This window comes from Podarcis pityusensis (genome assembly GCF_964106645.2).
Source record: "Podarcis pityusensis genome assembly, chromosome: 4".
NCBI classification, from domain to species: Eukaryota; Metazoa; Chordata; class Lepidosauria; order Squamata; family Lacertidae; genus Podarcis; species Podarcis pityusensis.
Genome location: NC_138027.1, coordinates 64,034,475 through 64,048,503, shown reverse-complemented (window position 1 = coordinate 64,048,503; position 14,029 = coordinate 64,034,475). Strand labels below are relative to the sequence as shown.

The 14,029-nt window shown below is 39.6% G+C and overlaps 1 protein-coding gene across 2 annotated transcripts in view; it reads left to right on the top strand.

The window, feature by feature from the left end:
• POLA1 (DNA polymerase alpha 1, catalytic subunit) overlaps positions 1–14,029 on the top strand; it is a 193,789-nt gene that overhangs the window by 59,293 nt on the left and 120,467 nt on the right. For both annotated transcript variants that reach the window (XR_013985674.1, XM_081003459.1), the window contains exons 27-31: positions 5,848–5,880; positions 7,276–7,368; positions 10,397–10,602; positions 12,384–12,516; positions 13,746–13,877. Coding sequence is in view for 1 of the 2 variants with exons in the window: in XM_081003459.1 (XP_080859585.1) it covers positions 5,848–5,880; positions 7,276–7,368; positions 10,397–10,602; positions 12,384–12,516; positions 13,746–13,877 (597 nt within the window). In the remaining variant the exon portion in view is untranslated. The remainder of the gene's footprint in view (positions 1–5,847; positions 5,881–7,275; positions 7,369–10,396; positions 10,603–12,383; positions 12,517–13,745; positions 13,878–14,029) is intronic.

Sequence of the window (14,029 nt, the reverse complement as noted above, 5' to 3'; positions counted from 1 at the left end):
GGTTGCTAATTATTTTCCAAGCTCAGTTTTAAATGCTGGTTCTTAACCTTTTTGAAGTCCTAAATGGCCTTTTATGATGCTACTTCAAGTGAGTGTCTCTTTCCACCTCATCTGGTGAAGGCTTCACTAGATGGGGCCAGTTTTCCATTGCATCATCATCATTTCTACAGCCTTAAGTGGGGACAGACTATCATCTTGGGATCAGAGACAAATGCTTCACACTGCTACTTTTTATATTTATGTGTTGGCACGTGTGAGGCATCTCCCCCATATGACCTGCTTTTAGACTTCAAGTAGGGATGTATTTCTTCCTTCAGGCCTCTGGACATGGCTGACTTTTGAGAGTTGGCGTCTTCTGCTGCTGAATTGCTGTTTTATTATGCTTTCATGATTTTTATGTGGCACTGCTGTGTTATATTTTAATGAATTGTTTGTGTATTGCCTGGGAACCTTCAATGTGTTATATATGCAATAAATAATAATTTTATCCACTCTTTTCTGATAATAATGGGATAAAATACTACCAATTGCCTGTACATAGAAATTATTCAAGACCTATTGACTGCAGCTGTTTTTCTAACCAGTGTAGCATAGATTATAACTTTTTAAAATGTACTATTAGAAGTTACATGGTCAATATTTCATAGGAAAATGCTTCTGTCCTAGTCTTCAACTGTATAACTTGCTGCCTTTAAGATAGGAATATCTGAAGTTAGATGTGGGCTCTTTTGACTGGATTTTCACTTTAAGATTTCATTCCATATAGACTAACGTGGACAGTTAATGAATAGCACCACATCCTTTATCACATCATCACACCACAACATCCTTATTTACATTGTTCTGTTTAAATGAAATAGTTAATTTCAGTAGAAAGTTTCAAAGAGTTTTCTGTGACACATACCTTTCCATGATCTTAACTTTTAGTAATGTAAAATCCATAAAAGAGTTATGAAGTGGTTGAACAATGTTCTGAAATGAAAAACTTTGTAATACTTGTTTTGAAATCTGTTTATTAGACCTCTGAATTAAAAAAAAAGAAAGAAATCTGTTTTGAATACAAGAAGTATAACCGTCCTGCCAAATTGTAGATAAGAACTGAGGGATTCATAAACATTATTAATGTTTTGGAAAGCCGCTTTTATGCTAAAGTATTTGGAATTCTGTACAAATGAGATAACAGTAGGTCTAAATGACAAATTAAGGATTTTTTTAAAATCCCCAGCGTGTCTCTTGCAGTAATGGATTTATGGAGGAAGTATGTTTTAGTTGGATTTGTAATTAAGGTTTTTCCATTAAAGGAAATAAAATCTATTCCTGTAGAGCAGTATCTTTCTGTTCAGAGTAGGTGGATTGAAAGAGTAGGAAAACTGAACAATTTTAATCCGATTTCCCTATGACAAGCCAGTATTCAGAATGGCTTCCTGTAGTGTAAAGTTCAAAGATTAAACATTGTTTGTTTTGCTAATCTTCAGTATATTCTGACTTTTAGCAATTAAGAAGTGAATAAATTATTCCACTTCTCAGGGTAATGTACAATACATATAAAGGAACCAAGTGAGTGAGGGTTTTTTACCTGAATAAATGAATCTGGTGCAAGATAAATATTGAAATGTATGTATATTTCACATGGAGTCCTAAATTACTGGTTATTAGTGGTGACCTAAGCAAGATCAGAGACTAACAGCTTCCTACTATAGTTACTTTTTCAATAGCTTCTAAAGAGTTCATCCTTAGCCATAACTCCTGGAGTAAGTTGATAAATGCTATCAAAATTAATTTTGGTTACAGCAGTGCATTTTCTAATTTAATTCAGGGACTCAGATTTTCAAAGCAACAATTGGATTCCACCCGACATGTATTTCATTTTAAAATACTATGAACCTACTCCAACAGCTCGAACATTTTCTTACAGCTTTATATATTTTGGCTAAAGCCTGGCTTTGCTTGTTAGTCACAAGGTACTGGGATGACTGTTATCTCCTAGAGACTGTGGCACATTCCCCATCCTTTGGGCTTCCCTCTTCCATGCATTAAGGAGGCAGAGACAGGTTGCTGAGAGGCTCCTTACCTTCCTGCCACTAACAGGGAAGCAGGGTTTTGCTTGTGCTATTTTGTTCTCTTTCTCTCACTCTGTCTCTCTCCTCTAATTTCCCTTCCATACCTGCATGGGCTAGCCCAGTTACAGAAACCTTTTCTGGTGAATTGCTGGTTTCACTTGGTACCCTTAAGGGAGAAAGGGGGCGTCTCCAGGGGAAGAGGCAGAACAACCAGAGACTTCATCAAACAAGCTCTTCCCTATAGAGCTTTTTCTCACAGCCCTAGGCTAAAGTTGTGTCTACCTCACAGTTTCTCTCCCATTCTCAGAAAGGAGCAATGACTGCATCTTCTCTGCCAAAGGGGTCAGAACGGACCAGTCTGCCCATGCCAGTCCAATTTATTGTAAAATCAAGTTCTCTTCCCTACAAAAGACCACCACAAATTCAATACATTTCTGGTGCACATACTTGTGGCGAATCTTTTTTTATGACAATAATACCTGCTGGAGGTGAAGGCTTAAGGGTGCTTGTGATAAGCATGTGGAAGCAGCCCCCTCCCCCCAAGGCTTCAGGGCCTTTTTACCTGCACTAAGGTTTTCTGTCATATAAATGTTGGGGTTTTTTTTGCTAGAGCCACCTACCTCTGGGCCAACCAAAGATGGGCTAAATACTTTCAACAACATTGTTGCTGGATATTGTACAGAACTGGAATATCTTGCTGTGACACTGGGAGGCTGATCCAAGATCCAGTATTGGTTTCTGGGCATGTCTTTTCTGGGTTAAGATATTTGGCAAAGCCTTAGAGGAAGAGTGGCCCTCCATTTGTTATTGAACTACAACTTATGTATTTGGTGGTTTTATATTCTGATATTATCCTGTGAATAATGGTGGTGGTGGTGGTGGTGATGATGATGATGATGATACAACTGTCATCAGTCCCAGCCAGCATTGCCAATAGTTAGATGGTGGCAGCTGTAATCCAGTAACATCAGGAGAGCTACAGATTAGCCATCCCTGCCTAGTGACAGTGTTAGTCAAGACCAAAACCAGCTTTTTGGCCAGAAGATGTGCAGCTGCTGGTTAAAAATTGGTCCCTGGTACATGATTTGATGGTGAGCGATATTTTTCCATGGATGTTGTGACTAGCTTTGCTCTAGGAACCAATACCATTCTCCTGCCTTCTTGAGGATCTTTGTCACCAGATAAAAGGGAGGAATGGCATAGAGTAGACCTCCAGGCCAATCTTGGTTTAGATTGTTTGCTTCTTCTGAATCCACACACATTAGGTATTTTGACTTGGCTTTGGGAGACTTAAATAGGTACCTAACAACGCTACCACCAAGTTAAATAATTTAAGTTCTGAGTAGCGTTGTTGCTGGTTAGCTGTGAATGATTCATGACAGTACCTATACTTTATGCATGGGGATTGACACTGGGGTCCTACCTTTTTGCTTAATTGCAAATAGTGACAGAAAGGGGCAGGATGTATTGGTTTGAAGTTTTAGTTAGGTTTGACTTGTAAAGCTCTAAAACAAGTTGGTTTTTGCTACACGGGGGAGCACCTTCTTCCTACCAGCTGATGAGCTTGTGCTGCAACCTGTAGAAAACTATTTGGTGGCAACAAGAGGGAGAACATTCTTGGTAATGGCACCTACTGTTTGGAATTGCCTTCCCTCTGAATTAAGGCAGACACATCATTGATGACAATTTGGTATCTGCTAAAACTTACTTATCCTCTCAGGCCTTTGCTGGATGTTAATACCAATTGACCGTAATAACATCATACCTGGAGTACCAGAGGAAGGGTAGAGCACCTCATCCATTCTCCATCAGCCTGCACACTCACCTGTATAGAATTCTTGATCACTTATTGCTTCCAGACTAGTGCTTAAATACAAGTATAACCTAGCATGCTTTTATCCACATTATTTAATATTAACCTAGTACTTATTACATCTCAAAAATAAATTTTTAAAAGTTGATTTTGTTGATTTTATTTCGTATAGATTATTACCCATGCTGCATCAGGAACAGGAGAAAGAATTAGGAACTAAAAACTTACAATGAAACTTGAGTCCAGAATTCAGGCACATTCAGGGATGTGTTGCCATTTTTAGATGAAGGGCCATGGTAAAATCTAATAACTACAATTTATGATGTAGCGGCTACAATGTATCTTTTAAACTGCATGGATTACAGAAGAATGAGCCACGATGGAGCAAAAAGCAGCTTGTTCTGTAAATTATGTTGCAGCGAGGAACAGGTGAATTCAAGTGAAATACAAAATAGTTCATCATAGAAAACAATAAGGAGCAATTTTTTGATTCTCTCGCTTTCTTTTGCCCAATCTCATCATAAAACTCCCATTTCATTCCACAGTTCTAAAAACTGCTAATGATTGATATGATCGTAGTGCTGTCATTCTTAACAAAAAGTCACTTTTGTTCTAGGTATTTTAATAGATTCCCATTAAACATGTATTGCTGACTGAAATATTGGCATGAAGGGCTCTCACTGGGCTGAGCCCGGGAATTAAGAAGTCAGGAAATCAGCTGCTGCCTTGCAAAAGAGCCTTGTGTGACACAGGATCTCCTGATTGGGGGGATCATTACTGCTATTATGACTCTACTTGCGTAGGACTTTTGAATTTCATCTGAATGTCAGTAATAACCCTCTTAGCAAATTATCCTGAATAAAATCACAAAGGCATTTTATATAATAGGTGTTGAATTACTGGATAGATTTGCTAATTAAATACTCTTTGTTCTGCTGCAGTTGACATTACGGGGTAAGATCTTGAACAATTATTCTCAACAGCTGTACTTTGTTAAGGGAAAAATTAACCACAAAGTTTATTTTTTTTACACTTGAAGTTGGCAGATTTTTGAAATGTGCTTGAAAAAAATTCCATCATCCAATTGGTAATGAGAAGATAAATATGCAGGTGTTTCTGTGAAATATGATAACTGCCAACTGATTTATTAATGAATTTAGCAAGCCTTCATAACCTATTCCCTAACTGTTGGCACTTAAAAGTGATTTTCTATTGGAATAGGTAATATTAATATTACGCTTGTCACTAGATGAACTTTTACTTGTCTTGTGACCCTCTTGTAATTGCCTATATTTGCTACTGCCCTTGTGAACAATTGAAAATATTCCCCATAATGAATCATTAGTTTCGCTAACAGGACTAACTCTGTCAGAAATGTCTTCCCATTTACCAATCTATGACATTCAGGGGCTAGAAATAATAATATTAAAAAACCAAAAAGTAATATATCAATTTGCCTGGCCAGCTTTTGGGATAAAAAAGTTATAATTTCATTATAGTCAGTTAATAACTGATATTTTTCTTAAAAGTATAAGCTTTTCTCCCTGTACAGACATGTTTGTTTGTGTGTGTGTGTGTGTGTGTGTGTGTGCATGTGTGTGCATAGTACATATAACAAACCAGTTGGTATCTTGCTGTTTTTTAGAAGTATAAATTTTAGCACAGCCCAAACATTCTGACTTCTAGATGGACAAGGCTGGGTAGTATTGTACCCTGTTCGTCTCTAGGAAAGAAGAAAGTAAATATATCTGTGCTACATTGTTTTAAGTGAGTTCTGTTTTCATGTTTTGCTTTTTGTAATGTTGTGAGCAGGACACAGTGTTGCATTACCATGGTCAAACATTGATTTGGTAGCTGTATCGCCTTATTTTGTAAATCCAGAGATCTAAAGCTTACTCCCTGACTGGTATATGGTAATATACTATTTTGTAATGTGATCTCATCAGAATCAATCTTTTCTTCTCCTTCTTCCAGATTTTGATGCATACTAAGGAGCTGGTACAGAAGGTAGTAACATTTTTTTTATTATATAGCAACCCTTAAATAGAATATCTAGTGACTTATTTTTTTTAAAAAAAACTATGAAAATTGTAGCCCAAATAATCAAAGTCACTTCTTGGGATGTCTAGTTTACAAATGCAATCCTTCCTAGTGGATTATAGCTCCCCCTCCTCTTGTGGGAAGGGGGAAAGCAGATGTGATCTAATCCCTGCTTGAAGCCTATGTTTGAGTATTTTGGACAAATTAGTAACAGTGCTAATTAGAGTTTAGTCACAGGCCAGTAACTATGTGTTCTAATGTCCTTTTTTGGGGACTGATACCCCCACCCCTTTCCTCTCTGTTTTGTAGTCTAGGAATACAATATTTTATTTTCTATGGGTGGGATCAAAGGATCTGTGAGAAGAAAGAAAATAACTGCTTGTGGTGTTCTGTGACCACTTGCATATGAGCTGGTGCAAACAGTACTGCAATAGTATTCTATTTCCAGAAGTTACGCAGGTAGAAAGCACCTTTTGGTTCTCCTTTTCACTTTTGTCATGCAATGTGTTAGCATGAGGTGTAAAACAGGGTTGTATTTACCATTGCTGTTTCAGCAGACTTCTGCTTGCTCAGTGAAATTTCCCCCTCCCCCTCTTGCACATCCTCAAAATCTGGTCCAGAGGACTGGAGGACCCTCCAGAGCAGATTTTGAGAGCCTGTTAGGCAAAGAGCAGAAGAGGAAGTCTCATTGTGTGAGCAGAATTCTGCACGCGCAGCATTGGATGCAGGCCAGGGGCAATGGCTTTACAAAATTATGCAAGTCTCTTGTGCCTGCCTTGCAAAGAATCCTACATGGCAAATACAAATCAGTTGTCCCATTAAGATGTAATAGCAGGCTGTGCTATTAGGAGCTAGCTAATTAAACAGTGTATATGGGAAGGAGGGAACGCTCAAGTACAGGGCTCATTCCATGTACCACGTACCATGGTTTTTGGTACACGTGAAGCAACCCACTGTAGAAAGACAAATAATATTTTGTGTGAACAGACCCAATGTCAGTACAATGGCTACAAGGAGGACTTGCAATAAAATGTTGCTGCTCAGATTTCTAGACATTCCATTCCTACTCTTCCCTCCCAGTTTTGGGGTTCCCCTCAACCATTTATCAGAATTCTATATCCACTCAGCATACTCCGTACTCACTGGGTTGTGTGTTTGTGTTTTATTATTTGTCTTTCTGTAGTGGGTTGCTTCACATGTACCATAAACCATATATGCTTTCTGTAGCAATCTTGTACATATATATGGCAGCTACTTTCTGCTCCTCTTGTCAAAGATGTTATGTTAGATTTCTAACATGTCAGTTTTCAGTGTCCAAACCATGGTGTGTAATCTATGTTACTTTCCTTATGCCCTCCCTAGATGAATCTGGAAGTGATTTATGGTGATACAGACTCCATTATGATAAACACAAACATTACCAACTTGGAAGAAGTCTTTAAAATGGGGAACAAGGTAAAATAATTTTAAGCTTTGTTGTAGCACCATACATTTCTTTGTTGCAGTTTTATATTGCTAAGAATCCTTGTTTTAGTACAACTAGTGAACAGCGACCTTGTTAGCACCTGCAAGCTTAATACTTGGTAGTTGATAGAGAATGTTTATGAAAATGCTTCTTTCTAAAAAAATTGTATTAACATATGCCAGTGTTTCTCAAATTGTTGATCCCTGCTTGTCTTTTTTCCACAATGACATTTCCACCCCTACTTTAAAAAAAAATTCTGCATTTAGCATAATTTGAATTGCTGTAATATGGCCTGTTAATGGCTTCCCACAAGGATATATTTTCTTAACATATGCTTTGCAAGGTACATATAAGGTTGATACTTTGTTTAATAACTTAGTAATGTGCTAGTCTTCTTAATTTCACATAGCACATCTTGGGATGTCTGTATACCATTTGTGTTAGAAAGGCAACCCAAATGTTGTCATATGTGAAATATTCTGTTAAGCGGGAATACTATTCTCCCCATAATTCTTTTGATTAATAGATCCCCCTCACTCTCTCTAGCTGATAGAGACAGACCCTCTGAATACCCTCTAGATCACGTGATCAAATGCTTCTTTGCTAAAGACAGCCGGTGTCTTATTTTATATTATTTATGACTACATTAATTTGGTAACTATGTTTTGTTTATCTGTTTATTTTTAATTAAAATCTTGCGGCTCCTGGGGGGTATTATTTAACATCAGGATGACACCTTGCACCTGGATTTACACATGATCCAGACCCCCAAGGGAAAGGCAATGCTACTCACCCAGACAACTCACAGAGCAATAGGTTGTGCGGAGCTCCTGATAGCTCAGTATTCCAAGCTTTGATCTTTTCGCAGGCTGAGGCATTAGCAAGCACAGCTGGTGTGGCTGACCTGCCTGTTTGTCAGAGTTGGGACATCCTGTTAGACAAGCAGCAAGGCAAGGGAAAGAGCTGCAGAGAGACTTTCTAGACTGCTGCAGCAAACCTTTGCATGCCAAAGGTTCCAGGTTCAATTCCTGGTGTCTCTGTGTGGGGCTAAGGCAGCAACTTAGAGGTGTTGCCATGCCATTCCATGGAGACGGGACTGAGCTGGATGGGCCCATATTCTGACTTCCACATGAAGCAGCTTCCTGTGTTTCTAATGCTGGCTAGTAGGGACAGGTGCAACAGTGCCAGGTGAAAGGAGAACTTCGGCGTCATCCCAACTCCTTCCCCTCCTGCTCCTTATAGGACTGGCAAGGGTGAATGCTATGGGACTGCCATCCTCCCAATTGCACATAAACTCTGGGTTGCTGAAAATGCCAGAGACTGAGACCAGCATCCTCTTGATGCACTCGAGGCAAAAAATCCCACAAGGAGATGCTTTCTCATTAAACCCAGTTTTGTGTCAAACAACGGGGGTTAACTCTTATCAATCCCACCAGTCTTACCAAACCTCATTGGAGATCCGAGTTCATGTGGTGGGTACTTGTCCTTGTTGCTCTTAACAGGTGGGGAGGGGGTTGTGCCTTTGGGGGCAGATGGTAGATCCTAGGCACACTCCTATGAGCAAGCCCAAGCCCAAGCATAAGCAAGGGCTGTAGGTTCTTAACTCAAAGCTCCTCTTCAAACAGCCTTTCTTCTCCCTGGTCCTCATCCTCTGCTGCTGCCGTTTGCTCCACACTGGAAGCACCATGGGTGCAATCACACAAAACCATGATTTTAAGACCATCTTTGGGAGCATTGGCAAAGGTGGTTTCCAAAACCACCCCTTTGGGATTGCTTCTGTGGCTTGGACTCGGAGCTTTTAAACAACTAAATTCTTGACTCTGACAGCCAGGAATATATTTTCCTTTTATTTTCTCCACACTGTTAGCAAAGGTGTACTTTACAACCTATTTCAGAACCCTAACCCCTATGCTTCCCAAAGAGGCCGCAACAGTTTTATTTCAAGGGCCTTCTAAGCCTAAGGTTACCTTTCCTGGATTTTGAAAAAAGACATGGAAGGCAGGGTGGGTAAATCCATCTTTCTGGATTTACTTAACAAATATCTTTAATTTCTGCTGATTAATACCATGTAGCTACTGAAGGTGCCAGTGGTAGGTGCCCCGAGAGCCACATTTATTTCTACTGCAGTCATTCCTGCAGAAAACCCTTTTATAGCTCAGTTATATTCAATGTGAGACTTTAATATATATTGTATAAGGTTGGGAGAGAAGAGAGAGCTGAATGAGTTTCCATCGTAGTACCGCCAGCACCAGTATGCCTGCTCATACCTCCTACGCTGCCTGAGAAAGTTCTCGGCAAACATCCCCTCAAAATTCCACAATGCACAAGAGATCATCTGCTCTTCCTGTTCAGTTCCTGCTTGCACACATTTCATCGGATGCCAGGATTGGACACCCAGCCCTCCCTTCCCTTCTGAACAGAGGAGCGGTGCAGTGAGCTGCCCTTTGTGAGAGAATGTGTTGGTGGCTGGTGTGGGTGCCTTTTTTTTTGCATGGGTGCCTTTTGATGGGGAGGGCATACCCACATTTATTTTGTGGTCTTGTCTCTTGAGGCCCTTTTCAATGTGGCAGCCGTTTTTGTTTTGTCTCTCACACAGTGGACCTTTGGTGACTGGCGCTCACAGCACTTTCTCAAAATTCCAACCCATGGTCAGTAGTATGGAATTCATTTTTTTTCACAACTGCTGCACACTGTGGCAACATTTTCATTGTCACTGTTAATAGCCTTACTGGCAGATGCGCTTGAGGTAGTGGAACATGGGACTATTAGCAGTGTTCTTGTGTGTGTGTGTGTGTGTGTGTGTGTGAGAGAGAGAGAGAGAGAGAGAGATGTTGTTGTTTTAAAGATTCTGCGGTAAATAGGACTAAGAGTACTTTAATCTCTGTACAAAGTCTGGGGTTTGCTATCACTATAAAATCGTGGCAAATGACACTCACATATATAGTGCTACCTCAGTTTCCAAAGTATTTTTCTCTGTGGTAAAGAAAGTGATTTATTTTTTTCTTCATTTATTTTCAGATAAAAAGTGAAGTGAACAAGCTGTACAAGTTGTTGGAGATAGATATTGATGGAGTCTTTAAGTCCCTTTTATTGCTCAAAAAGAAAAAATATGCTGCTTTGGTCGTGGAGCCAACAGGGGATGGAAAATACATTACCAAGCAAGAGCTTAAAGGACTGGACATTGTGCGTAGAGATTGGTGTGATCTTGCAAAAGAGACCGGAAAGTAAGTTACTTTCTTAGATCACTCACCATGGCTGCTGTGTAGATCCGCTAGCTGTTCACCCAAAGCAAGTGACAACTCTGTATCATAATTCTGTCCCAAAGGCTATGATCTTAAGCACACTTATTTAGAAGCAAGGTTTACTGAAATAGCAGGATTTACTTTTAAATAAACATGTTTTAGATCAAAGGTGGTGCTTTACAGAAGGTTATTCCAAGACAGGTGGATTCAGCTACCACGCAAACTGATTCAGTCAAATTGGAACCGATTTAAATGCTTGACCTCATAGTAAATTGAGAGGCAGCATGATGGAGCGGTTAATGTCAGATGAAATGGGAAAGGACCTATGTACACTGTCCTGATTTCCTTGGGGGGAAATGCAGGATATAATCTAACAAAATATGAATAGATAATGTGTGTTTGTCATCTTTTCTGGTCTAAGTTTTCTTCCTGCCTTTTCCTGTTAGGCAGAAATGACTCTGGGAAAAGTGATGTGTTTGTGTCTGTGTGTTTGCAAATATGTGGTGTGTGTGCGCATGCACACACCTTCCCCCCATCTTGGATTTTGCTGTTATCTACAATTCACAGCTGCTTTTAAATAGAAAAATGTTGGTTTGCATCCAGTGGTGGTGCTTGGCTGATGGTAAGGCTTCCTTTGGCAGGATAGGGAGGAAAGCAATTTTCAGCGATTCCCAGATCTCCGTGTAGCCTCTGCACCTCTCCTCCTCCTCCAAAATCTGTTATGGAGGGTTGTGTTTTTCAGGGGCAGAGGTTACTGAATTAAGCTTTCTTCCCCGTTCCTCTGATGGAAGCCTTACCATAAGTCGAGCAACATAATTGGATATAACACACTGTTAATGAAATAAAGGTTTTAGAGGGGCCAGGAGGGAGGCGCACTTTATCAAATTCACCCTTTTCTAAGGAGGAAAGCAATAGTGTTTTGCTGTCTTAGCACCTACAAATTGGGACTGCTATTTGATTCGGAAATCCCCTAGCTTTTGAGTTCACACTACTCATAGCACCTTTAATTAGAATTGCCTTACTAAAAGTAGCAGGGAGCTTTCTTACACAGGTCATCCTGACGTCTGGGTACAAGAGGGAAAGCTCAGTGGTAGGGAATTAAGGAGGGACTGTTGGTTCTGCCCCCATCCGGGTGATGTTTGCAGCATTACTCATCAGTATTCCCTCCATGACAGAAGATATGGGGCACCTGACCCCACCCCCTCTTAGCTCCTTGGTAATCTGTGGTGTGGTAAAGTGGTTAGAGTGTTGGACTAAGACCTGGGAGACTCAGGTTTCAAATCCCCACTCAACGATCCAGCTCACTGCATGACCTTGGCCATTCTCTTAGCCTAACTTACCTCACAGGAATTGTGAGGATAAAATGGGGTGGAGGACAACTATGTACACGACTGTGAACTCCTTGGAGGAAAGGTGGGGTATAAATGTGAAAATAAATAAGCAACCACTGGAAACTGGTTAACCTTTTGTGGCATATTTGAATAAATTTACACTTGCGTTTTGGAAAATGCTTAATAGGAAAATAAAGGTTAGCTTAATTATTACGTTTGGATATATGTTTGGATTGATAGTGTGCACCCCATGGAAATAGTTTAAAGTTGTGGTGGTAACCTGGTATTCCACCTGAAGAAATTGTTTATATCTACACAAAAGTAATTGGAAAATATTCTTCCCGTAATTTCTGAGGAACATAGTGTGCTGCAGGTGCGTACTGTGTGTTTCTCAGAAATGTGTTTTCTCACATGCCTAAACTTTTCTTACAGCTATATAATTGGTCAGATTCTTTCTGACCAACCCCGAGATGCAATTGTAGAAAACATTCAGAGGAGGTTAATCCAAATTGGAGAAAATGTGGCAAATGGCAGCGTTCCAGTAAAACAATTTGAAATCAACAAGGTAAATAGTTTTGGTTTTTTTAACTGTTATGCCTGAATTTGTTTGAATGTATTCCATTCTCTCCTGGTGTCCATTTTTTGTGTTCATGGTAGCTGATCTTTTAGCAATTGCAGAGAGCATTTCTTAAAAACATTTTAAAATTCTGACAGGAACAAAGAAAGTAAAAAAAAGAAAAAAGAATCTAAGTTTTAATCAGATAGGAAGGCAAGATTTGTCTAGTGTAAGCCGAACTTGTACATATATCTTTCCCTCAGATCTGTCTTTTTGCTCCCCCCCAACCTCCCCCTCCAAACTGAACTAAGGCTTACAGTAGGGAGTGCCACACTTTCTCAGCATGTTGCTTTTCATAAACCCATATTTCAAGCATAAGTAGTTTAAATAAGAGTTAGGGAACCTGTTGCCCTCCAGATGTTGTTGGACTACAGCTGCCATCATCCCTGACCGCTGTTTATGGTGGCTTGGGCTAATGGGATTTGGAGTCCCAACAGCTTTTGGAAGGCGACAGGTTTCCCACCCTTTATTTCAGTCAATATATTTCTGAGCAGGTCAAGCATTTTTCTCAACCCCTGTAGGTGGGGCATGTTTGAACAGAAAGAGGAACAGGTATGTATACAGTTGGTTAAACATTACAAACAGGATCTGAAAGCAGTACTCTCCTTTGTTGTAAATCCCCAACATTTGATATTTGGTCTGACCATGGAGATTCTGTTTTGCTGTAATGACTGATGGAGAGGTCTTGATAGATGGACTGTTCATGAATCGGCACCATCCATTTTAAAAGCACCCTCTTTGACTTGGTCATTCCCTTTCTATCCTGTAGTATATATTTTAAGTTGATTTTAATTCCTCTCCTTCCAAGTTTCCTGAAGGAATCTGACTTTACCCATTCTCCCTATCCATTTATTTTAATCAATGACATCATTTATCTCTTCTGAGGGAGTGAGCCATTATTTGAGCCAAGATAGAAGGGATGGATCTGCTCCTTAGCTTCTTAACATCATTCTGAATCTCTGTCTGCATTGCTATCCTTCATGAGGTTTGTTGCCCAAGATGGCAACTGGGAAGGAAATGCCCAGGTAAAAATAAATAATCTCATTTTACAAGCCAGTTTATGGAAAGCAACAGATACAGAACCTAATATTTATGCTATTTCATACGTTGATGAATTTTGCAGTAGTTTCACCAGCAATGTCCCCTCTGTATTATTTTTCTTTGTTATATATATATAGGCATTGACAAAGGATCCCCAGGACTACCCGGACAAAAAAAGTCTGCCTCATGTCCATGTTGCCCTGTGGATAAATTCTCAAGAGGGTAGAAAGCTGAAAGCTGGAGATACCGTGTCGTATATTATCTGCCAGGTAAAAATGTTCAGATTCATTTTAATTTAATAAAATGTTTATTGGTGCGGTAAATACTGTTAGCGATACGTTGTGTGCCCAGTACGAGCTTAGAAAGGTATACGTAACTAAAGAAAACAATAAACCTTTCTTTTTTGTTTCTTCTTTGTATA